The 25,880-nt window shown below is 41.4% G+C and overlaps 1 protein-coding gene across 1 annotated transcript in view; it reads left to right on the top strand.

Annotated features, from left to right (window-relative positions):
- Positions 1 to 25,880, top strand: part of VCAN (versican) — a 180,704-nt gene that overhangs the window by 138,729 nt on the left and 16,095 nt on the right. The window contains exons 8-9 of the mRNA XM_015405831.1: positions 6,374 to 6,532; positions 8,124 to 8,206. Coding sequence (XP_015261317.1) covers positions 6,374 to 6,532; positions 8,124 to 8,206 — 242 coding nt within the window. The remainder of the gene's footprint in view (positions 1 to 6,373; positions 6,533 to 8,123; positions 8,207 to 25,880) is intronic.

The raw sequence follows: 25,880 nt of genomic DNA, 5'->3' as shown, positions 1-25,880 counted from the left end.
ACTAGACCAATATAGCAATTCATTGCTATATTGCCAGCATTCAGCAAGCATCTAAGCACGCATCTAGAATGATAAAAAAAAATTAAGCTGAAGTAGAACACTCTGCAAAAAGGGCAGGAAAAAAGGTGGCACTTCCAGAAGTGCCAGGCATTTCAAACACCACACTGTAATAATTCAGAAGAGCAAAGAACACCTAAGAACAGAAGAAAGGAGTTTTCAAAAAGAATGTCTCAACCCAGCTTCACAGATGGGACACAAGTGGCTCTGTTTGAAAGAAGTAAACAAAATCTGTTAGCAGCTGGGATCCGAAATTGTTGTGTCTGAAATGACGTAAAAGAATCTGTTAGCAACCGGTAGCTAAAGTAGATTACAAAGGCTGTTTGAAAGGGGCCAGAGAGAAGGAGAGGTGGGAGAAGGGAATAAGCAAAGGAGTGGGAATAGATGGCCATTTCCACAAGGTCCTTGCTCCTCCCTGCACATATTTAAAACAGATAAAGAGAATAAATGAGACAATCTTAAATTTAACATAAATTGGTTGCCAGTAGCATGAAGGGAGAAACAGTATATAGAGAAACAGTATGTAAAGAAAGAAGATCTAGTTTGAGAACGTTATAATCTTATATCTCAAGTCACACGTCTATTGAACTTGCACTATTTTAAAGAGTTTCTTCATCTACTGCATGTACCCACCTAGAATAAAATATATATCTTTTAGATTTATATAATTCTCATTTCATTAAATAACAGTTCTTGCTGAATTTATCATTGATCACTTAGGTCGATCACAAAAACAGAAATGGTATATATTATTCTGATCCATTACAAGTAGAGAAGGCTTTACATGGAGGAAATCATTGTCAAAGTTTACAATGCACTGATTATGTAGAATCATAGAATCACAGAGTTGAAAGAGGCCATAGGGGCCATCTAGTCCAACCCCCTGCTCAATGCAGGATCAGCCACTGCTTAAAGACTGCCAGTGAGGTGGAGCTCACCGCAGGGCATACTCCCTGGCACAATGTAACATCTATCCTTCCGTGGTGTTAGAAGGTACCTTTGTCTGAGCAACTGTGCCCGTGTGGTTCAGGGAAAGTCAAAACAATTGAACATATTTTACTCCACTGTACATTTTATGAAACCATCAGAGTAAAAATTATTCATCCCGTTATAAGGAGGTACCACGGATACTTGGACAAGGAGATAAGTAGGAAGATATTATTTGATCCCACTCCACAGATTATAATAAATTGTGCTAAGTTTCTAGCAACCCAAAAAATACGGGCTGCACATGTAGTATAATTTTAGAAAGAATGCAGAAGACTTAGGAGATAGGGAGTAGACTTGTATAACCTCTATAATATTTATTCAACAGTTGAATAACAGTTGATAATTGTAGAAATTTAGAGTTTTAGTAATTTTGTAATTAACATATGCAGATCAAACGCAGTTTTATATTTAAATATTTTATATATATTATTGGTACCCTTTTGTATTGTTTGTAATTGGGCTGGTGATATACCGAATAAACTGAATACTGAGGTGGAGCTCACTGCCTCCTTAGGCAGCTGATTCCACTGTTCCACAATTTTTTCCCTAATATCCAGCTGGTACCTTCCCACCCTTAATTTAAACCCATGATTGTGAGTGCTGTCCTCTGCTGCCAACAGGAACAGCTCCCTGCCCTCCTCCCTGCCCTCCTCTAAGTGACAGCCCTTCAAGAGAGAAATCATGTCCCCCCTCAACTTCCTCTTCTCCAGACTAAACATTCCCAAGTACCTCAGCCTTTCTTCATAGGGCTTGTTCTCCAGGCCCTCGATTATCCTCATTGCTCTCCTTTGCACCCGTTCCAGTGTACAGCGGGACAATGACATCTTGCAATTTGGATGCTATGCCTCTGTTGATACACCCAAAGATTGCATTAGCCTTTTTTGTCACTGCATCACACTGACTACTCATATTTAACTTTTGGTCCACTCATACCCCAAGATCTTGTTCACACACACTGCTACCAAGAAGCGTATCCCCCGTCCAGTATGCATTAATCATGACTGAGCTTCTTCCTTGAACTGAGATGCCATTTTGTGACAGTGCCAAATGAAACTGAGGGTTGCATCAGCCATCACATCTCATGCTCACATTTTTAAAATGCATATTGCAAAGCAGCTACAGAGTTCAAGGTAGTTTGACCTCAAATTAACTCCTGTTGTGCTAAAGACAAGTTGAAACCAATGGAATGAGGTTTTCCTGACCAACTTCTGTTGTTTTTTTGTAGATTAATCCACTGAATGTTTATTTGGAAGAAAGTCCAACAGTATATAATGGTTCTTACTCTCACTTGGTGTGCTTGGATTATTTCAGCCTTAATTTTATTAAGATGGGACCATAAACTCTAGTTTTGGTAGATTTGGAGAGTATGCCATGTTTATGAGATTTTTTTTAAATTTTTTATTTGTTTTGTCATATAACAAGTAGAATGTGAATCCAATACATTGAAGAAATAATTAATCCTTTACAGGTTTAAGTAACATCAAGAGTCCGAACAATTCACAACTATTTTTAAACAAATTGATAAATTAAAATTAACATAGAACTTTTCGAGGTATCAGAAAACCCACTAATTTCATTTATTTATGAACCATTATACAGGTACCAGTCATGTATGATATGAGATTTATTATACCATGGAGTCCACTCTTCAAAGCAGCCATTTTCACTCTAGAGATCAGTGGTAATTCCAGGGTATCTCCAGGCCCACCAGGAGGCTGGCAACCATAGTTTCAATCTTTATATTTAGCATAATTGAATTACTGGCTGATGTGAATACTTCCATTCTATGTAATCTTATCAGTATTATGCATCATATGAACATAGACAATGTGCATTTCATTATTGCATGTTCTAACTTTACAGCTGCCTTCAGAATATAACCCTTTCTGTTACTAAAAATCTCCTAGATAAGAAAAATTTGGTAATTACTGTTTGGCTAGGCTTAATCTCTGCTGAGGTAGCACTCCTGTATTTCTTCTCTGAACTACACAATGATCAGTATTGTCTTCCATAGCTATTTTCAGTTATCAGTTCTTCAAGGCTGCAATAACTGAAGTGAAAAAATGCAGAGTGTTTTTATGCTGAGGTGGGGGAAGGAACAAGATACTTAAATATTAGGTCAAAGAATTTCACCTGTATCTGTTTTTTTAAGTCGTATGACCTCCTGCAATATTCACATTTACTACGGGCCCCAATCCACCTAAGGCTTGCAGGCAGCCACATTAATTCAAGCAACATCCCAATACAAAAATGATGTAGTAGTTTTTATTAGGAGCAACCAAAATAGCACACAGTGTACAAGCCTTTGTGTTCTCCAGAGGTCTTCAGCAGGCTGGATTATTTTTTTTTGCAGCTGCATTAAACTACTTCTCCAGAAGTAATGATGGATCAAGTATAATCCCTAGGGTTTTAACTGAGACAGCAAGGGTCAGCTGAACTCCATCAAAAGTGGGAAATACAATGTCCTTCAAGTCTTCTGCTAGCATTACTTCTGTCCTGTAGGGTGAAATGCAATGTGCATAGGCTAGGGTTGCCAACCCCCAATGGGAGTGGTGGTACCCCTGATTTTGCCCCCCCCATCTGCTCCCGGTCAACTGGCTGGCAGTGGGAGCCCCACCCCTGAAGAGCCCCTCCATGCCTGACGTGCCTAGCATGATAAGGTCACCCAGAGATGATGTCATCACACTGGACATGTCGTGTGGGTGGACGTTCTAGCATTTGGCTACAAACTCTACAGTGACAGAGTTTTTAGCCAAATGCTAGAGCACCCCCTGTACAATGTGCCTGCATGATGATGTCACTTCTGAGTGATGTCATTGCCGGCAGGGAAACCCCAGGACCAAGTCAGGAGCCCCCTACCAGCAGATGGGTAAGACCTGGCAACACTAGAATAGGCTCAGATTTGCGGCTAATTTTGCAAAGGAGGTTCAGAAATTGACCATATCATCTGTGGACTGAATTTGATACTTTGGCCCAAGTAGATTATGAGAGGTGTTGAAGGCAGAGCAGGCATGCCAGTGAATCAGAAGGGAAGGTGTATTGAGAAACAGGAATAAATTTTCTTCCTGAGTCATTCCAACAGTGACGCTGGTGTTATCTGATTTCAAAGCAAAATAGGCAGTCTAGAGGTATTAAAAGTAATGGGAATGTTACAATTGGTTTTAGATGAAGCATTAGTTACTTGAATAAATTTGAAGTATATTATAATTATCCTTCAGGCATCTTTGAGGTTGGTGAGTCAGTCTATCTGATTTATATATATATATAAAAAGCCCAATGTATTGGCACTTTCCAGCTCTCCCATTGGCTGTGCTGTGCACTCCATCAGCCATTGGCCCATCAACTGCCACTCAAGAGTACTCGCGTGCCATTAGCTGGGTGCTGGGTCTGCCCTTCTTCCCCGCCCACTGCCAGCTTCACCATTTCCCTGTCTGAATAAACTGCCAAAACGGCTGTCTCTCCTGACGAAGATGCTTCTACTGCTGCTCGGCCTCCATGGCTGGCTGGCTACTGAGGTGAACTATTGGCCCCCAAACCATTCTCTTATCTTCCTGCTGTGGGCCTAACTTTCAGTGGCTGTTGCTAGGCAACCAACTTTGGCTCTGTCAGTAAAAAGGCAAAGACAGGAGGTGCTTTCTAGGCCTTTTTGGGGAACTCATTGGGGTCTGTCCTGACTAGGGTTGCCAGCTCCAGGTTGGGAAATACCTGGAAATTCTGTGGCGGTGTCTATGGAAGCCAGAGTTTGGGGAGGGGAGAGGGTGCCATAGACTCCACTCTCCAAAGCAGTTATTTCCTCCTAGGGAACCATTGCTGCCAATCTCCAGGTGAGGGCTGGAGATCACTCAGAATTAAAACAGCTCTCCAGATGACAGAGATCAGCTCCCCTGCTTTCCCCAAAACAGCTGCTTTGCAGGGTGGCCTCTGTGTCATTATACCCTGCTGAGTTTGAGGTGGGGTGGGACCTCAGACAGGTACAATGCCATAGACTCCACCCTCCAAACTAGACATTTCCTCCTGAGGAACCATAGTTGCCAGTCTCCAGGTGAGGGATGAAGATCACTCAGAATTGCAACTGCTCTTCATATGGCAGAAATAAGTTCCCCTGGAGAAAATAGTAGACTCTGTGTCATTATACTCTGCTGAGGCAAATTGACACTGAGTGCTCAAGGCCAGAGCACACGCCCAGAGCGTCTTTCTAGAGCTCGTTGTATTTATTTCCACAACGAGCCTTATTCCAAGTCTATCTATAACACTACAATAGACTGTGATTATGATTTTATTACATGATTTATGTTAGGACTCTTTTAGGCATGGTGCTCAAGTGCAGGAAGTTGGGCTACAAAGTCCCATTAGTAGTACATTTATGATCATATGGTTCAATAATAGCTAACTGAAAAATTGGTGGCACTGAATTGTCAAGCACAGGGTATGCAGTTTTAGCTGAAGGAGTGACAATGGGCCCACAGGATCAGTCTTGCTGGGATGTATAAGGTTACAGCTTCATTTATGCTGTCCTTTCCTGTGCAATTTTATGTCACAGAAGGGCCTTGCAAGCCTTTATATAACCCACACAGGTTATTTTTTATATTTCTTCATGGAATGTAGTATCTGATATAGAATTACATTTCCTAAGATTTTGTGTTTTCATTTTTGGAAAAAATACAATCAGCTGTGATCAAAGCTTTAAAGAAAGATCTGTGGCTTCAGACTTGGCTCTTGCCCGTGAAGTACATGACTCCTTTGGAAGACCTTGTTTGATGTGGACTCCACCATACATGAGTTGGAGCTTCTGGATGCAGCAAAGTTATCTGTCACTTCCTCATGGTGCCCAAAGGATGTTAACTTTCCAGAATCCAATGAAATTCGCTTTTCCAAATCCCTCTGCCAAATAATGCTAGTTGCTGGAAGCTGTGCAACAAAATTTTGAGGATCAGTTTAAGAATAAAGTGCAAATGATACATGCTTACTGAAAATAAGCACTTTAATGTGTTTCAGAGGGTGCTGGTAGGCAGACACTACCCTATAGACAAATGTGGCCCTAGTTAGGTGAATTGGAATTTGGAAACCATATGTAAACTGCTCAGAGACCTGTCAAGGATTAGAGCGGTATATAAAGTTGAATGTATAAATAAACTATTACTTGTGTGTTCCATTTCTTTGAATATGGGTAATATTGACAATGATTGCTTCTTTTTGGTTTTCTTTCAGCACTGAAACAATCAATAGGCAGTCCTGGGGATTATCTTTTGTCCTTTCTCTTTTGAAAAAACATACATACCCAATGCAACCTATGTTTAGGTAAGAGTTTTGCACTTGTTTGTTGCAGACACTGAAACCTGTGATTATGGCTGGCATAAGTTCCAAGGGCAGTGCTACAAATACTTTGCCCATCGTCGGACGTGGGATGCAGCAGAAAGAGAGTGCCGTCTCCAAGGAGCCCATCTGACAAGCATCCTGTCTCATGAAGAACAGATCTTTGTGAACCGTACGTGGCATTTCAATCCTAGCAATGCAAAGGGAATTACATGGCTGTAAAGAAAATACCCACCAGACCTCTAAATATTTTTTTAAATGTATTCCTTTCCGAAACATGTATTATCATTTATCCTTAAAAAGAGGACCTTTTGTCCTCGCCTAGGTCTTTGTTCCTTTCATTCCAGCTCCACATCTGTCTTACTCATTAGCTGGGGTGGGGAGAAATTGATGATCTTTGAAGAAAATAAGTTTTTACAATCTGAAAGAATTTTGTTCATGAGAAAAAGGCCTTAGAAGAAAACTAAGTGAGGCATTTTTTTCTGACCACTTTTACTTTAGGTTCGTGTTTAAACACTCATCTCCCAGCACTTTGAAAATACTGTTCCTGTCAAGCACAATACCATCAGTCACTTTACATTCTCTTGTAAGTCAGGCTGAAGCAGTTGTCATTTGCTACTGTCCACTGTTCCCTCTGAGCTGAATAAGTGTGAGCTAGTGCACAATTTTTTAGCCTATGGCTCACAGAGTTTTGTCTTAGCTGAGGAAGGATGGCTCCAGAGCAAACTAATTTATGCAGCAGTCAAATCATTCACTCACAACTTTAACGCCAGTAGCTCACGAAGTAGAATTTTTGCTCACAAGACTCCATAGTTTAGAGGGAGCATTGCTACTGTCACAGATATAAACCCAGAGTAAGATTACAGATTAATGTACGTAGCATTGGTTCCCAAGTACTGATATCCAGCCTCTTAGTATGTTCTTTCCAGAAAATGTGTCAAGCTTGGGTTGTCTTCTGGGAAGCCTCCAAGTTGCTGGTTTTCTGCTGGTTAGTTTGGTGCATTGATAGATATTCCTGAGAATTGCTTGATATTACCAAGAAGGACACGTCCTTGACAAAAACAGTACATTCCAGCACTGCCTCCCCAAAGTCAAGCAGAATATTAGAGATTAGATTTTAAAAAATAACATAAACATTTAATTATAATCTTTTGTTGCTTATACCTTATTAACATATTCTACTTTTCCGGCAAACATTTAAATAAAAATAACCTAGGTACTTTTCCAGCAAACATGTAAATAAAAATAACATGGGGGAGATTGTTTTTAAACCAGTGATTCTTTCACATATACGGCATGATCCAGACATCCAGGACTCCAGTGTACACCAAGAAAATTGTACTGTTCTGGGTAACTCAGAGTGTTATCTGTATCAGTGAACATTCACAGTGGGGAATCCCTATTATGTGTATATAGCATTCTCCAACTCACAATGGAGAAGAGCTTACATGCCTCACATGTCAACATTTTAATTGTAGCAAACTGCTAAAGCAGAGCCTGTAAAATAAACACCATTGCTTGTTATTTTGTAGAATGCAGCTATCTGATAACAGAAAAATACCAGTGAAGACAAATATAGTTCAGCTGCAAAAATGGGAGAGGAGGGTTCTGCAAATATTCATTTGTCTTCTGAGTGAGATTTTAAACACAAAACAAAATCAGGAAGCATGACTCAGTGTGCAAAAATGTTTTATTTTGAGACAATTCCCTTTTATGGGGAAGTTAGTAAAAATATCTCCCTGGTTTTCTCCTCACACACACAGGTATTGGCCATGATTACCAGTGGATTGGCTTAAATGATAAGATGTATGAGAATGACTTCCGCTGGACTGATGGCAGTGTGTTGGTAAGAGACCTATACAATTTTTCTGGATTTTGTTTTGTTTTGTTTTGTTGTTTGTGGCATTGCTTTTGAGGAAGTAAAATAGGCTAGGCTGCAGGAACAATAGAGAAATGTGGTTCCTAAGAAGCCATCCATCCATCCATCCAGCTCTTGTGTGTGCCTCCTTTTCCTACTCACTGTAACACATGGTAGTTGTGGATTTGAGTCTCGTGACATATCACACTGCAGGCATTGCCTTGTTGCTGGTTTGAAACTTTAGTTCCAAATGAGCTCTTTCTCCTCCATCCCTGGAAATTTCAGCCCTAAGCCTACCTTTTCCTGGAAGCCTTTGGCTTAATCCCTTAGCTACAATAGAGGAAACTCAGGTACAGGTAATTGCATATATATCAGATAAAAATGTTACATGAACGTTTTTAACAGACTGACAGCCATTGGTTATTTATATATGGTGCAGTTCCAGAAAGAAGTCACTGACCATCAGCTAGATTCAAGTCCATTAGTACCTTCGAGACCAACAAGATTTTGGGGGTATGAGCTTTCATCAAAGCTCCCTTTGTCAGATATCTGATGAAGGGAGCATTGACTTTCAAAAGCTTATACCCCCCCCCAAAATCATGTTGGTCTCTATAGCAGACCAACATGGCTACCCTTTGAAACAAAAGTCACTGATGAATCTGTCGGTCGTGTTTGAAGGGTCTATTTCTTTCAGATTTGTTGCTTGCTTCTGGTGACAGTTTAGAAAATGCAAAGGCTTTTCCCATCTCTCATGTGTTCCATTGCTGAGATGTTTTATTGCTGTAGCAACTGTGCTTTGTTGTGCCGAGAGGCACCATTTCTCTTGAAAAATGGCAAGAGAGAGAACCTGTTCCTACCCAGGGAATCCTCCTGCTGCTCTCCTCACATTTCTGAAAGCATAGCACATTCTGGTTGCATTACAGGCTTGAATAACCTTATCCACCATTTACCCTGTTTCGTCTTCTTCTTCTTCTTCTTCTTCTCCCCTCCCCCAGTCTCAGAATCAAATGTATTCTAGAGTTCAGTTATTCAGTTCACAAGGCCAACCTGTCTTCAAACGAATCAAACAAATATTAATTGGATAAATTTCAGGTTTGGAAAGACAAAAACAACGTGCCCTCAGCTTTCAAACCCCAAGAAATTAAGTCCTAATTGAGGCTTTTGGGCAAACTCAAGTGTTACCTTTTAGCTTTGAGTTCAAATTTATGAAGAAAAGGCTTTAAAACAAACAAACAAACCACAGAATAAGGCCATCTGTCCAACAGGCCTTTTTTTTATTTCTCTAATCCTATTCCTCCTCCCCCTTTTAAAACCAATTCCCTCCATTTCTTTCTTTATAAATCATTTTGGTATTTTTTGAACTCCTTCATACTCATTGTTTCATGAAGTTATTCCTTAGTACTAGGGTTCCCAACCTCCAGGTGGTGGCTGGAGATCTCCTTCTATTACAACTGATCTCCAGGTGACAGAGATTTGCTCAAACTGGAAAAAAAGGCCACTTTGGAAGGTGGACTCTATGGCATTGTTCCCCATTGAAGTCCCTCCCTTCCCCAAACCCCACCCTCTTCAGCCTCCACCCCCAAAATCTCCAGGTATTTCCCAACCCAGAGCTGGTAACCCTAATCAGTACTCATTATCTGTAGTAGTTCCATCTTATCTTCTACTTTCCTCTCATACCCAAATGTCTGATTATTTCCCCCATTTTCAACCTCTCTAGTAAACTAGGTAGCATCTAGATTATCCATGGAAACACAATGGTTTGTACTAGGTTCTTCTGAAATACCAAATCAATTGCTGAATTGCTATCAAACTATTCATGCCAGCAAAGTCTTTCCAGTTTTAAAACGTATTTCCCCCCAATTTATATGTACAATGTTAAACTTCCTTTCTTCTTACCTAGAAGGGAAAAAAGAATCCATGATCCCCAACTACCACAAACTTCAAAGAGTAGGGAGATGGTGTGGTTTAGTGGTACAGCATCTGTGTTGTGCGCAGAAGATCCCAGGTTCAATGCCCCCATCTCTAGTTAAAGTATCCCTACTGATGTTGTATATTCATCTTTTATAATTGAGCTTAAGACCTTTGGTCATAGAAGCTAATAAATATAAGCGGGGCTTTTTTGTAGAAAAAGCCCAGCAGGAACTCATTACCATATTAGGCCACACCCGTGACAGCACCACTCATTGGCATATTAGGCCACACCCCTGTGTTACCAGAAGTGTGGTCATCCAGTAGGGTTGCCAAATCGGGCCGGGGGGCGGGGAACCCCCCGCTTCCGCGGCCCGATTTCCGGCGCAGGGGAATTTCGGCCCGGGGGGAACCCCGCCCCCCAGAGGTGACGCAGCACGTTGCTGACGTTGGGGGCGTGGCTGAGCTCGTCGGAGGGGAAAACCCCAATGTCAGCACGTCGCCCGTCACTTCCAACGACGTGCTCCCGGACCACGGCGACGCTCCCCCGCTGCGGGGGGAAGAAGATTTGGCCACCCTATCATCCAGCCACACCCACCTTGTGCTTCTTATTCTGTTTACCTTATTTGTTGTCAAAACCCAGGGCTTTTTTTGGAGCAGGAACTCCTTTGCATGTTAGGCCACACACCCCTAATGTAGCCAATCCTAATGAGTTCCTGCTGTTGGGTGTGGCTATTATGCTAATGAGTTCCTGCTGTTGGGTGTGGCTATTATGCTAATGAGTTCCTGCTGTTGGGTGTGGCTATTATGCTAATGAGTTCCTGCTGTTGGGTGTGGCTATTATGCTAATGAGTTCCTGCTGTTGGGTGTGGCTATTATGCTAATGAGTTCCTGCTGGGTGTGGCCAACTCAGGAGCCAGCCGAAACTCCGTTCCTGTGCGTTCCTGCCCAAAAATAGCCCTGAATATAAGTAAGTATCCCTACTGAGACTCTAAAGAGCTACTGCCAGTCAGACTAGACAATAATGCCCTTGATTGACGGATGGTCTAATTCTGTATAAGGCAGTTTCATGTAGTCATGTAATGTTGAGTTTAGTGACCCTATTATGGTGAAAGAAAGAAAAAAGGAATAAAAGGAAATACATGTGGAAGGTTGTTTAACTGGGTTGTTTAAAATGTAGCAGAAGCATCCTCCTCATAGTTATGCCATGTGGAAATTTTTATTGAGCACAGAGAACCGTAATTTTTCTGCAGCTTCTGATGCATCTTTTCCCTGTTATGATTAATGCAAGTGTATATTGCTTTAAGTAAATCCAGAATAACGGTATGTATCTGAAAGGAGTTAACAAAGATGATCTGGTCAACTCTATGCATTTTGGCAGAATTTGTTGCACTGAGCAGTAGTTCATGTCATGTACATCTCTAAAAATCTTCAAGAGTTCCTGAGATTCTTGTTCTGCTGCTACAATATTGTGGAGTTTTGGCTGAGCTAGATACCTGCTGCTAGTTACTCTACTTTCACTGAAGACACAGAGCACACATTGTGTATCAAACAGTATCATCTGTTCTATTATCACAGCTACCCTGCTAATAATTAATAAAAGCTTCATATATCTTGCATATTATTGCAACACTTCGTCATATCTTGCATTCTAAGTTATTGACTCACTCCTCTGTTTAATGTACCACTCTTCTTTGTGGTATTCAAATTGGGAAATGTTATTTCCTCCCTAGCAGCCAATCTCAACATTTATTACATGCCAGAAGACCAGTGTCCTTATCGTGATTAAATTGTTTATTGAGTGTAGTTCAGTTTGCTTGTGAACTAATTTGCATTCCCAGGCATGGTCTAAAAACAACCTTGTACTAAACAGATGAAAGATGGTCAGTAACTGGATGGATGTGTGTGTGTTAGTTTTCTGAAGGAAAAATAAATGTAAGCAATGGGTTAAGAAGCAGAATACCATTTATTGTCAGGTGCTGTGGAGCAATCAGCTGATAAGGGATGTTGTCTGAGGGCCCTGCTTGCAGGCTTCCCCGAGGCATCTGACTGGCCACAGCGGAGATACAGGATGCTAGGAGGGATGGACCTTTTGTCTGATCCAGTATGCTCTTACGTTCTATGTTAGTAAGTAAGCAAGTCAACAAATATTTAAATATATAATAAATATTAGAACAATGTTTAGCACAAGTTAGTTTGTACAGACATCACAGCAGCATCCTCACTGGTCTTCATACATTGTCTTTTTTCTTCATATAAACAGAACAAATTAATCTAAATCTTAGAAATGGCCATGGCAAATAAAAGGTTTGGGCCCCAGTACACATTTTGTGTGAACTCAAGAAACCCCACACTTTCTTCTTTTGTCTGTCTGTTTGTTTGTTTATGTTATTTATTTCTCACATGGACTCAAGACAGATTACGCAAAGTGAGTCAGTACAATCAACAAGATGGGATATTCGATAATTATTGCATTAGAATGTTAGAAGACTAGAAACCACCAGAAAGAGCAGGAGCATGGCATAAGTATTACTATGACATTTTAAGTGGTACAGAAATTATATAATCGGATCCTGTTTACAATATGCTAAGTCCTGCAGGGCACAGATGTCATTTGGCAGAGAGTTCCACCAGGCTGATGCCAGGGTTGAGAAAGGCCTGACTCTGGTTGAGCTAGGTATCACCAGCAGGTTCTTTCCCCCTGAGCATAATGCTCTTCAGGTGGTATACCAGGAGAGGCAGTCCCATAGATACATGATTGGGTCCAGACTGTTTAGGGGCTTGAAGGTTAGTTCCAGAACCTTGAACCTGATCTAGGGTTGCCAAGTCGTACCTCATCCTGAAGCGGGGGACTCCCGGGTTGATCCTTGAGCGCGCGCTACTTTATTTAGTTATTTGTTTGTTTGTTTGTTTATTTAATAAGCCACCCTCCCTTGAAGGGCTCAGAGCAGTGTACAGCATTGAGTAAACATACAATAATTAAAAGACATAAATAACAGTTAATTACTTACCCAATGAAAGCCTTTTTTTTGGCAGCAGACATTCAGAACTATAAAATGGCATTTGGATGCCAATCTCCGATGCTCTGCTCACCTACCTTTAGAGTACCTAATTATTTTTGCCTTTGAAAATAAAAAGGGTTTGAATACTTAGCAGCTCTTGTTAAATTAATGGAAAAAGCAGGTGTTTGGAATATGAAAATCAAGTCATACATTGAAGTGGTTCAAGAGTGATTTTTCACTAAGCATAATCCACTTGATCTGCAAGTTACATGGTTTGGAGGGAATTATGGAAATTCTTTGGTCATGAAACTGCAATTTCAGGGATTCTGCATATTTTAGTCATAGCTGCCATGAAATAGCAATGAGGTTAATTCTGAGTTACATTTCCCAGGAAGGGGGTGAATAATTGTCTTGAACTAATGAAATACAAATTTTGGCACTTAAATCTGGACATCAGATAAACGTATTTTGATCCCAGAATTGATTTAAATGCTTTAAAGTCAGGAAATTCTTCATTGTTCTGTTCACATGAAATGTTATTCAGCTTGTTGATTAGGAAACAGCCGTTTCTTAGTATCCAATCACTTATTTTCTATTAGTAATCATATTGTGATCATTTCACTCTGGAAGTAGTGACCATGTCTTATTTGCTTTGGTGGTGGAAAGTGCCTCAAATTGCATCCAATTCATGATGACTCCATAGGATTTTCAAGACAAGAGATGAACAGAGGTGGTCTGCCATTGCTTGCCTCTGCTTAGCGACTCTGGACTTCCATGTTGGTCTCCCATCCAAGAACTAACCAGGGCCAACCCTACTTAGCTTCCAAGATCTGATGGGATTGAGCTAGTCTGGGCCATCCATGACAGGGATTTGAGTTTTATATGTTGTGATTATTTTGTTACATTTATTAAAGAATATTTATGTATTAAGTTTAGTGATTATTGGATTTAATGTTTGGTGGTCACATACATATATACTTCCTCATGTTTTCAACACATTGTGCCTGTTCACTAGATTATAAAGTGGCATCTGTGGGTCTAAACATCTATTTTGGTCGTATCTATTTTGCCGAGCATCTGTCTGGGTCATACAATAGGGTTCCACCAGTACTGATTGCAGCTGACACAAGTAAGGGTACCATTATCCCAACTGGATCCTTCATATAATAGTGATTCTGCTGTAAGAATGAGCCTACTTTCTCATTTTCAGATTGTTGGATTATTTTTTCCCATGGAAATGATCAGCTGTTGGCAGTTTACCAAAATTAACAACTGTAAAAATACCAGACTTCTGTAGTGCATTTTTTTCCATACATTGACTGGAATGTTGATGAAGTTAACAAAAAATCATTCCAGTAAGTGGAGTAAGCTTCTAATCCTTGAGGGCTCATTCACAAGTAAAGCTTTAGAGGGAAAAAAGCTGAGGTCATTTCAGAGCCAACCACGAGCTGTCACAGTGCTATGGTTTTTTTCTGGGCCAAATGAAATGACAGTAATACCTCAAGTTTTTCTTACAATTCTTTTTTTCTTAGATCTGGAGGAAACCACCCATGAATAAATGAGAGAAAGAACAATTTCTAATATTTTGACTTTGAAGCACCTTGAATTCAGTGGGGTTTCTAATGCAGAGAGTACCTTAGTTCTCTTTTGCAGAATTCATATCTCAGTTTTAGTAAAAATTTTCCTGTTGTCTGGGAAGCAATGAACTATAAAGAACACTAAACTGCACGAAAAAACCTTTTCAGACTAAAGGTGCAATCTACCCCATTTCATGGCCAAACCCTTTTGTAAAGTAATTCATTATACTTGGTAAGTTTGGAATTAAATTCCATTCTTTTGTAAATCAGCTGCTTAGGGAGGTGGTTAGCTCCCCTTCACTGATCGCTTTCAAGAAGAGGCTGGATGAATATTTGTCAGAGATGCTTTCAGGTGGTCCTGCACTGGGCAGGGGGTTGGACTAGATGGTCTGTATGGCCCCTTCTATGATTCTATGATTCTAACGCCCCCATCATATCAGTCTATGACATCTAAGGGGACACAGTCCCAAAGCTAATCCAGTTTAGTGGAATGTTTCAAGTAAGAGGTATCCTTCAAATTGTCCTTTGGGCACTCTGTTTGGCTGTTTAGAGTCAGTTCAATACATAAGAAAAATTTTATGTAGATATTAGTAATGTACAAGAAACTGCATGTGTCCCACATCATCTGTTATCAGTCACATAAAAGAGAGTACGTCCATAAACATTCATAGTCTTGTTAATGTAACTTCCATGATGTGTGTGTAAAGTGCCATCAAGTTGCAGCCAATTTATGGCAGTCCCATGGGCTTTTCAAGGCAAGTGATTAAGCAGAGGTGCTTTGTCGTTGCCTTCCTCTGCAAAGTCTTCCTTGGTGGTCTCCCATCCAAGTACCAACCCTGCTTAGCTTATGAGATCTGAAGAGAATGGGCTATGCTGTACCATTCCACCTCTTTAACTTCCATGATACATAGTTAATAGAAAGATTTCACCAAATGCTTTTGTATTAAACAGGTGGAAGGACAGAATTTAGCTACCTCAGGATAAGAGACATCTAAAATTTGTCAGATCTGCCTGGACAATTGGATAAGATTGGGGTGACGTATAATGCACAAATGTCCTTATAAAATAAATAGTACAATGGCACATGTTTGCCTCTTTCAGCTGTGTTCTGTTGGTAAGGACAAACATGCCAAGCATAGGGTTGCCAACTCTGGGTTGAGAAATACCTGGAGATTTGGGGGGGTGGAGCCTGAGGAGGGTGGGGTTTGGTAGGGGAGGGACTTTAACGCCACAGAGTCCATGCTCTAGAGTGGGCATTTTTTCCAGGTGAACTGATCTCTGTTTCCTGGAGATCAGTTGTAGTAGTGGGAGACCTCTAGCCACCACCAGAAGGCTGGCAACCTAGGATACACAAGTATCTTCCTACCAGAAGAGCTGAAGCGAAAACATTAAAGCAGGCAAAAGGGAAGGCTCTTGGCTATTTTGGGAATTCTAAGGCATAAAAATATTCTGCCCGGACAAAAATTTTGCCATAGTTCTCTGCTGCCAGATAGGATTGAGCCTGTGCTCTATTGACTTGTAGGGCTGTATCCCAAATTCATTGTTTTTTTTTTTTGCTTCCAGAAACCCAAGATATTGTAGGGCTATCGGCGAGAACACATAGAACTGTAATTATAAGATTTTTTAAAAATCAATTTAAACAGTTCCAGCAATACAATTCCTAAGATGGTCCATACAATTACCATAGTGCTGCTGCAGAGAGAGAGGGGAGAGGGAGCAGTAGTGGGTCTGTATGAATGGGGATTCTCCTGACCTCATCCATATGCTTGGTGGTATATCTCTGTCTTACAGGCCCTGCGGAATAGTACCAAATCCTGCAGGGCCTGGATCTCAACTGGAAGCACATTCCACCGCTGAAAAGGCTCTATCTCTGGTGGATGCCAAGTGAATCATCAGTGTGTTTATTATTAGATTGTCAGTGTGCTTATTATTAGAAGAGAAGATATGCCAAGAGAGGTGGTCCTGCAGATATGTTGGTCCCAGACCGTGTAGGGCTTAATAGGTTAAAACCAGCACCTTGAATTTGAACCAGTACTCAATCTGGAACTAGTGCAGCTGGCGGAGCACCAGTAGGATATGTGCTCTAATGGGGTGCATGTAAGGACCTGCGCCGCTGAGTTCTGGACCATATGTTCCTTCTTGGGGTCAGAAGAAACAAAGAAACAAAATGGAGTAGATCACTAGGAACATGCGTTAGACTGTTGTTTTCTTTTCATGTAATCATTTCCCTAATTTTGAAGTATACCTTTTCTTAGAAGTTACACACGTCTGTGCTGCATTCTTCTGCTGCACGTCATTTACTCTGCTAAATATACAAAACACCAATTATAGATCTAAGAAATTTAGTTTGTATAGCTTTCAGGGAACAAAAATCTTTGTAGAGACATATCTGTGAGGTATCACCTTGACGTGGAAGACTGTAATCACAATATGGTGTATGTGAACCTCCTTATGAAGAAAAAAAGAATTTCAAGGTAGCTGATACCACCCTTTGGGCATTCTTAGTAACATGGGCTGAGTTCTCCATGAGCTGGTTGACCTGGAAACTACTACACCTAGATATTTTGAAACTTTCACCTGGTAAATATCATGGCCAACAATCTGCCACCTGTGCTTGACAACTCTTTTGGAAAATCAAGATTTTTAGTTTTTTGGAAGTTAATTGTTAGCTGCTCCACCTTGCAATATTCAGTGAAAGCCTAAAGGGCTTTTCTAAGCTCTACTTCAGAGGGGGATAAAATGACCATGTCATCTGCATATAGTAGTATGGAAATCAGTTTATTTGCTAGTTTTGGAGAGGGTTTATACCATTGAATTAAGAGTGGTATCAGCTACCATGAGATTCTTTCTTTCAAAAGGAGATTCACATATACCATAGATGCCCGTTTGGTGCAGTGATTAAGAGTGGTGGACTCTACTCTGAAAAAACTGGGTTTGATTCCCCACTCCTCTACATGCGTCCAGCTGGGTAACCTCGGGTCAATCACAGTTCTCTCAGAGCCAGTCTCTCAAGAGCAGTTCTCTCAGGGCTCTCTCAGCCCTACCTACCTCACAGGCAATGTTCCCTCTAAGCTGTGGAGTCTTGTGAGCAAAAATTCTACTTTGTGAGCTCCCGGCATTAAAGTTGTGAGCGACTGATGTTTCAGGAACAGGAATGGTTGGTTGTTAAAAAGCAGCTGCAGAGGGTATGAGTGTGTGTTTGAGCGTATGTGACAGAGAGGGGAAAAAAGAGTATGAGAGAGATTGATTGATTGACAGCATGCCACCAGGAAGGGAGGGTTTAACTCTTCCTCACCACACCATTTTCTCAGTTTAAACTGCCCTTCTGCCCAGATTGCCTTCAGCTGTGGTAAAGACAAAAGACACGTATCCTCTCTTTACCTGTCTTTTTTCCTTACCAAAATTAAAAGCAACTCAGGGCAGGGAGGATGGCTGTCTTCACTGAGGAAACAGATCATGGGGAAAAGTTACCCTCCCATTCCTAGCACTGCAGCCATATGTCCTGATAGATGACCACAGGTCCCTGAGATAATGTGCAGTATGACCCTTCATCACATGCTCTGTGCTGTCTTATTTCTTCTTTAGAAGCATTGTGAAAAATCAGGGTTCAAGCCTCAAGATCCCAGGTTGCTTCCTCAGGATTCATCCCCTCAAGTTGTTCCAAACATTTTCTCGTTTTGAACCCTTTTTCTGTTCTAATTGGTTAGAACCATGTAAACACACAGACAAGAAAAATGGTATGCACATGCCATGGGTAAATACAACCCTTCAGCTGTCATTCGGAGGAGTTTTAAAACCTTGGGAAATTGAATTTCAAGTAATTCAATTAAATTAGAGAGTGCCAACTTTGATATCAGCAAACCCAAACCATGTAAATAGAAAAAGTAGGTGTTGTTTTTGGCACATTTTCCGTTGAACTTGGACTCTTACCCTTCTGCTATTCAAGACCCTTGCAAGCAGGCAGAGCTGTAAAGGAGTCTGCTGGTGTGTTCATGTTGTGGATTAAGCACTTACAGCTACTCAGGGTTGCACCTTGGGCCTCTTTCTCACGGGGTGGGGGGAGTTATTCATATCCTTTGGAAAACGCTGCTGATAATTAGTACTTTGTATGGCAGTGAGCTCACTCCCATTACCCAAGCTTAGTGCTTTATTAAAGGAACAGACTAGTCTCTGCAGCCAGATTGTGCCTCTCATTCCCAGTTTGCTGGCAGCAAGGAAACAGGAGCGTTGCCACTTTAAAACTATCCAGAGACCTTACGCTCATTTTATTTCCTTTCTACACAGGAACATTTCATGTCTTTGTAAGACTGGACTTCAGGCTGCCAGTGAGAGGATGCAATGTGTGTGTGTGTGTGTGTGAGAGAGAGAGAGAGAGAGAGAGATCCATTATGCCAAAACCAATGCTTGCTTGTCTTTCTGTCTGTCTTTCAAATTTTACCTGACACAAATCAGTGCCTGGGCCCCTTTCAGAGGGAGAGGGAGAGGGGGAGGAAAGTGCCCTTCCGAAGAAGGAAAGTTGCCTGTGAGAGTTAAATAAAACAAACAAACTAGCTTGAGAGTGCTGTAGGCAGACTGCAGACAAAAAGCCTGTTGTGCTAGAGTCCCTTGAGATTCTTGAATAAAAGGATTTTAAAACTTAGCAAATATTTTGGTTTTCACTTGGTATGGCTTCTATTTAAGATGCCCATTTGACCTGCTCTGAGGAGGGAGAAAACCTCTTGCTATAATTACTTAAAATATATCATTTAATGACCAAATCATGTTCCCAGCTGAAACTCGTAAGAAGGCCTCTCAGACAAGGCTTTCTGTTGTATTTTTGGTTAGTGAAACCAGGTAGCCCATTACCCCCAAATGGTTTTGGCCTGGAAAATGTACATTTTTAAAAAAGCTTTAGTAACAGTTGGAAAAAATGACAAAATGGGAGTATTTCCCCCTCTGCTTAACATGTCAGTGTGGGCAGACATCGCTCTCTTGTTTTTATTAATCTGTACACAAAGAACGGCTGTTTTGTGTAGCCATTTTTAGTGAAATGCTCAAGTTACATGTGTTCTTCCAGCAGATTACTTAAAACATACTCATCTGCCGAAAACTCTTTGAATTCACTTCCCAGAGTTTTATCATAGGTTCTCAACATTTATCTAACATTATGAGTAACTTCTTAAGCGCATATTAATAGTCCATTGCATTTCTATAATGCTTTCAAATACACTGTTCAAAATGCTTCCCATGTATTTACCTCAGTAATTCTTATGACAACTCTGTAAGACAGGTCAAAAGAATGGGTTGTCTGAGGCCCCAAAGGAGCTGTGAGACAGAGAGGCAAACAGACAAATAATAACAATTTGTTAAAATCTCAGCAGTCCCAGATTCAGATGTGGTATACTTCTGACTGGTCCTGGATATTCAGTGTGGATTAGAAGTGAGGAGAGTTCCTGGGCCCGTGCTTGCCACACTGCAGAAGCAAATGGTTTGTCTGAATGGTTTTCAGGGAAAGGTCAGTGGGTGACAGACCTTCTCCCGCCCAATGCTTTACTCCTTCAGATTGTGCTTCTTCTCCACCCACCCAGCTCCCACACTCACCCCCACTGCCTTGCAGCTATTTGGCAGCAGCCAGGCTACTGGCCCTGCATCTGCTTCCAAGGACCTATTTTGGCACCCAGTGCTGGGGTCAAACACAAGGAGGAAAGCAGCACTTTCACACCATTGCTTGTAAGCTTTCAGAGGCATCTTGTGGCCTTCTGCCAGAAATACAGTTCTGAACTGGACGGAGCTTTGGCCAGTTTGGCAAAGCAGATTTAAGCCTGCAGTCACATATACTAAATAATCCACTTACAATCCACTTTCAGTGTACTTTCCAGCTGGTTTTTGCCAGTTCACACAGTGAAATCCAGTTGGAAAGTGCACTGAAAGTGGATTGAAAGTGCATTATTTAGTCTGTGCGACTGCAGCCTTATACATGTAAATTATGGAATAGCCAAGTGCAAAAATATATAAGTGAGCTCATGGCCAAGAAAGATTTAGGAGTAAAAAGTGGGCTAGATCATTAGAATCGTAGAGTTGGAAGGGGCCGTACAGACCATCTAGTCCAAACCCCTGCCCAATGCAGGACCAGCCTAAAGCATCTCTGACAAATGTTCATCCAGCCTCTTCTTGAAAGCTGCCAGTGAAGGGGAGCTAACCACCTCCCTAGGCAGCTGATTCCACCTTTGAACCACTCTGACCATGAAAAGGTTTTTCCTAATATCCAGCCAATACCTTTCTACATGAAATTTAAACCTATTGCTTCGGGTCCTATCCTCTGCTGCCAACTGGAACAGCTCCTTGCCCTCCTCTGAATGACAGCCTTTCAAATATTTAAAGAGAGCAGTCATGCCCCACTCAATCTCCTCTTCTCCAAACTAAACATTTCCAAGGCCCTTAGCCTTTCCTCGTAGGGCTTAGTCTCCAGCCCCCTGATCATCCTCGTCGCTCTCTTCTGCAGCCTCTTGATTTTGTCCACATCCTTTTTGAAGTGAGGCCTCCAGAACTGCACACAGCACTCAAGGTGCAGCCTGACCAAGGCAGTATATGGATGGGGGAATGACCTCCTGCGATTTCAATGCTATGGCCCTTTTAATACAATCCAAGACTGAATTTGCCTTTTTTACCACCACATCACACTGACTGCTCATATTTACTTTACAGTTCACCCTTACCCCAAGATCTCTTTCACATACACTACTCCCCAGAAACGTATCTGCCTTCCAGTATTTGTGCTTGACATTTTTGTGGCCCAGATGTAATACTGTGCATTTATCTTTGTTGAATTGCATCCTGTTCGCAACTGCCCACTTCTTTAGAGTATTCAGGTCTTGTTGAATTTTAACTCTATCTTCTTGGGTGTTTGCTACTTCTCCCAATTTGGTATCATCAGCAAATTTAATTAGTAGCCCTTCTACCCCTTCATCCAGATCATTGATAAAAATATTGAAAAGTACCACACCAAAAACTGAGCCCTGCGGCACCCCACTGGACACCTCCCTCCAATCTGATGAAACGCCATTGACCACCACTCTTTGGGTGCAGTCCTCTAACCCGTTCCCTATTCACCGAACTGTCCTATAGTCCAGTCCACAGTCTTCCAGTTTGCTCAACAGAATGTCATGGGGAACCTTATCAAAAGCTTTACTGAAATCCAGGTAAATCACATCAACAGAGTTCCCACGATCCAGGAAGCTTGTCACATGATCAAAGAAGGAAACCAGGTTGGTCTGACAAGATCTGTTGGGGACAAAACCATGCTGACTTCCCTGAATCACTAAGTGGTCCTTCAGATACTTACAGATCAATCCCTTTAAAGTCTGCTCTAATATCTTCCCAGCAGCAGAAGTCAGACTGACCGGCCTGTAGTTTCCTGGGTCATCCTTCTTCCCTTTCTTAAAGATTGGGATAACATTTGCTCTTCTCCAATCTTGTGGCACATCCCCAGTCCTCCAGGAGGCCTTGAAAATGATGGACAGAGGGTCTGCAAGTTCCTTAGAAAGTTCTTTGAGCACTCTTGGGTGCACACCGTCTGGCCCAGGGGATTTGTATTTGTCCAGTGCAGCCAGGTGCCTCTGCACAATCTTCCTGTCAATGTCAATTGGATGTTTAGGTGTCTTGCCATGTCCTCTACCATCTCTAGATGGACTTGAGTTCTTCAGGGAGAAAACAGAGGCGAAAAAGTCATTATGCCTGTCTGCTTTTTCTCTGTCCTCCACCAGAGTTTCTCCTTCTACTCCCAAAAGCGGCCCAATTGCCTCTTTTACCTTGCATTTGCCTCTCACATACCTGAAGTTTTTCTTATTGTAGCGAGCCCCCCTGGCCAGACCCAACTCATACTGAACTTTGGTTTCTCTGATGGCTGATCTGCAGTACCTAGTAACTCTCATATACTCCTCTTTAGAGGTCTGACCTTCCCTCCATTTCCTGAACATTTCCTTTTTCTACCGTAGCTTGTTCTGAAACTCTTGGTTCATCCACATCGGTTTCTTGGAGCCCTTACCACGTTTCCGTCTTGCTGGAATAGTGAGCTCATGTTTGAGAAGAGTCCACCCTTCACTTGCTCCTTTCCCTTCCAGCACTCCCATCAAGCCTCTGAGTTAGTTGAAGTTGGCCCTATGGAAATCTAACCTATGATTCTGGCTACGAACTTCCTTGACCCCCCCACAGCAACTGGAATTCAAGGAGGACATTGTCAGTTCAGGATAGTGCTATCTTTAGACCTGCATCCAACTTTCATTTTGCTAAAAACCTAATGGGGAAGTTGGTAAGTGTGAAGTAGCAACATCAGGGTTTCTGGATGACACTCAAAAATGTGTTGTCCAGGGTCCCTGAAGCTGCTCTGCCTTCTAGTCTGGTTATGGGACACAGGCAGCTTTAGTGGGTGATCTTCATCTGGGGTAGTAGTATGGGGTAGTAAGGGTTCTGACAGAGCAGCAAACATTTAAAGTGGTATCTATCAATGTTCCCTCTAAGCTGAGTTAGTGTGAGCTAGCTCACATTTTTTGAGCCTCTGGCTCACACATTTTTGTCTTAGCTCAGGAAGGGTGGCTCCAGAGCAAACCAATTTATGCAGTAGCCAAATTGCTCACTCACAACTTTAATGCCAGCAGCTCACAAAGTAGAATTTTTGCTCACAAGTCTCCACAGCTTAGAGGGAACATTGGTATCTATTATTTCTGTTGTTTTTAGGTTACAGAAGATCAAAGTTGTGCACTGTCTTACTCCTCCTCCTCCTCCTCCTCTTTTTTTAGTTTTAGCCACACAGAGTAATAATTTTGAAGGACTTTTTTTCATAATGTTCGTTTCTCTGTCGCAGATGCCCACAATTGCACTGCTCTCTGCCCTATGAAGAAATGAAGCCCTTTTACATTCTGAAAATCTTATGGACTGAGCTCATTGAATTGTTTGTCAAATAAATGGATGGTTTTGCAGTGGCTTCCATTAATTCGACAATGTTGTTTTACATTGGAACACATTTGTGCATTTATCAAAGTATCTTTAAGTTTGTGAAAGTGTGAGCTGGTGAAACTTTTTTTTTTAACCTCTTCCATGGTCTCCACAGAACTGGGCAAAGGCTGAGGAGCATTCTCTCTTTAATCCTTGGGCTCTGTTCTTTGAAGTATCATGAAATGTGATGGAGGATTATCAGAGCAAAACCTTGGATTAACGATAAATCCAAATCAGGACTGAGCAGGAGGAATCCCCTCATTCCGGCTGATAACACTCAACACTCTATTTCTTTGATAAGACATCTGGGAGCTGCTGTCCCTTGCCTTCAGCCAGCCCTTGGAGGCAGCGGTTGGACAGATCCAGATGAAAAGATCCAGATGAGATGTTGGAGGCACTAGTGGGAAGCCCTCATCCTTAGGATAAATTTGTCCATCTGAAAAAGTTTGGAACCAGTATGTGATCCTGGATTTGGCCCTTTTAAATAAATAGATAATGAGGCTGTTTTATTTATCTCCTTTATCAAGCTCCCCACTTCCCTGTTATAGGAACCCCACACACTGTTACATTATTTCTAGGCTGATCTATTACAGCATATTTTACATGAACAACGGGGGCACACTCATTCTGCATTATGTTAGTTGTAATGGTTTCCTATGTCTTTCTTAGCCCAAATCAAGTTTTAAAATTTAAAGCTCTTCATAGATTGGGACCTACATGCACCATAGACTTTCTTCACATTCGCCCTCACACCAGTTGCTTTTTTCTGGTAAGACCATATTTTATAAAGTATGGCCACTAGAGACAGGGTCTTTGCAGCACCTGTCCCTGAGATTCTGGAAGGTTGTTACCTGAGGGTGAGAGTTGTAAGGCTTCTCTTTTTCAACTGACATTTGGAGTAACAAGTTTGAAGGAAGAGCTGGCAGAAACAAAGAAGGATACTGTGCTTGACTTAGTTTGGCCCACCAAAGTAGTTGAAGTTAATTGTTTCCTGTTCTATTGTTTTGTTTTTATAGCTATGACGAGTTGCAAGCTTTTTAGAACATATGGAAGAGTGACTTGTAAGTGTTTTTTATATACAAATAGAAAGAGAGATGATTGGATGGATTGCCGGGCCTCCTGCTATAGTAAGAGACCACCCTCATCTCAGTGCTGGGGCACCGACAGCAGGAAATGTGGGGGTTTGTGTAAATGGAGCATGAGCTGGTGTCACGCTGGTGTGCTGACACAGTGGATGCTCTATAATTCACAAAAGTTCTTTGGTAAAAGCATTTCTGGAAGTGATGTCGGTGCACTTCAATTTCTCCCCAGGGATGTCAGCTGCAACCCTATTGGATGAATGGTGTTTCATTCCCTGCCATGTTTTGATCCTGTGAATGAGTACAAATTTCTATAATGGGACTTCTTTGAACAATGGCCACATCTCTGAAAAACACTGTGCCATAAACGTGTATTTTCTTCCTCTGAGAATTTCCTCCTTCTTTTCCTTCTTTTCCTGTATTTACCTTTTCTTTCTCTCTTTCTACCTCACCCCATCCCTGCCCTACACATACATGCTAAAAGACACTGTACCGTTCATATGAATCTCATTGAAGGCAATGGAAACTTTTGATTTTTGTTGGCATTTGTACAAGGCACTAAAAGAATCACATATTTCCAGTGTATTAAGGCTCTTACCCCTCATTTAATGAAGGACATTTATTACCTGGTTCATGATTAATGATTACACATCGCCATCTACTGGACAGTTTTTGCATTGTGGGATATACATTTGCTGAGCAGTCTATAAGCTATATCTCCAGGGAGAAAAATAACTTCAAATACCCAAATGATTAATTACCAATAACAAAAATATGAGGTCAGGGTTTATTTTCTGATAAAGCAGTTATTACAGTTGTCAGATACAGTCATCACCAGAGAGATAACAAAACATGACTTAGAAAATATAGGTGCTAAGACTGACATTTGCTACAAACCCATCAGAAATGCAAAGCTCTACTAAATCTCATTAGGACCTTCCATGTGGAGGATATCTCAGGTGTCCATCCCAGTGTACCAAACCCCCCTAATCAAAAAGCAGACTGAGGCTAATGAGATCGGTGCAGAGGGTCTATATAACTTTCTACCTCTGTGTGCAGATGCTGGTTCTTTCACTTCTTGCTCACCATTAAAATGCAGGGATCTGCTTTGTGAATGCACCCATTG

This window comes from Gekko japonicus, unplaced genomic scaffold, assembly GCF_001447785.1.
Source record: "Gekko japonicus isolate JY-2015 unplaced genomic scaffold, Gekko_japonicus_V1.1 scaffold172, whole genome shotgun sequence".
In the NCBI taxonomy this organism is placed as follows: domain Eukaryota; kingdom Metazoa; phylum Chordata; class Lepidosauria; order Squamata; family Gekkonidae; genus Gekko; species Gekko japonicus.
This window is presented reverse-complemented; position numbering and strand designations above follow the sequence as displayed.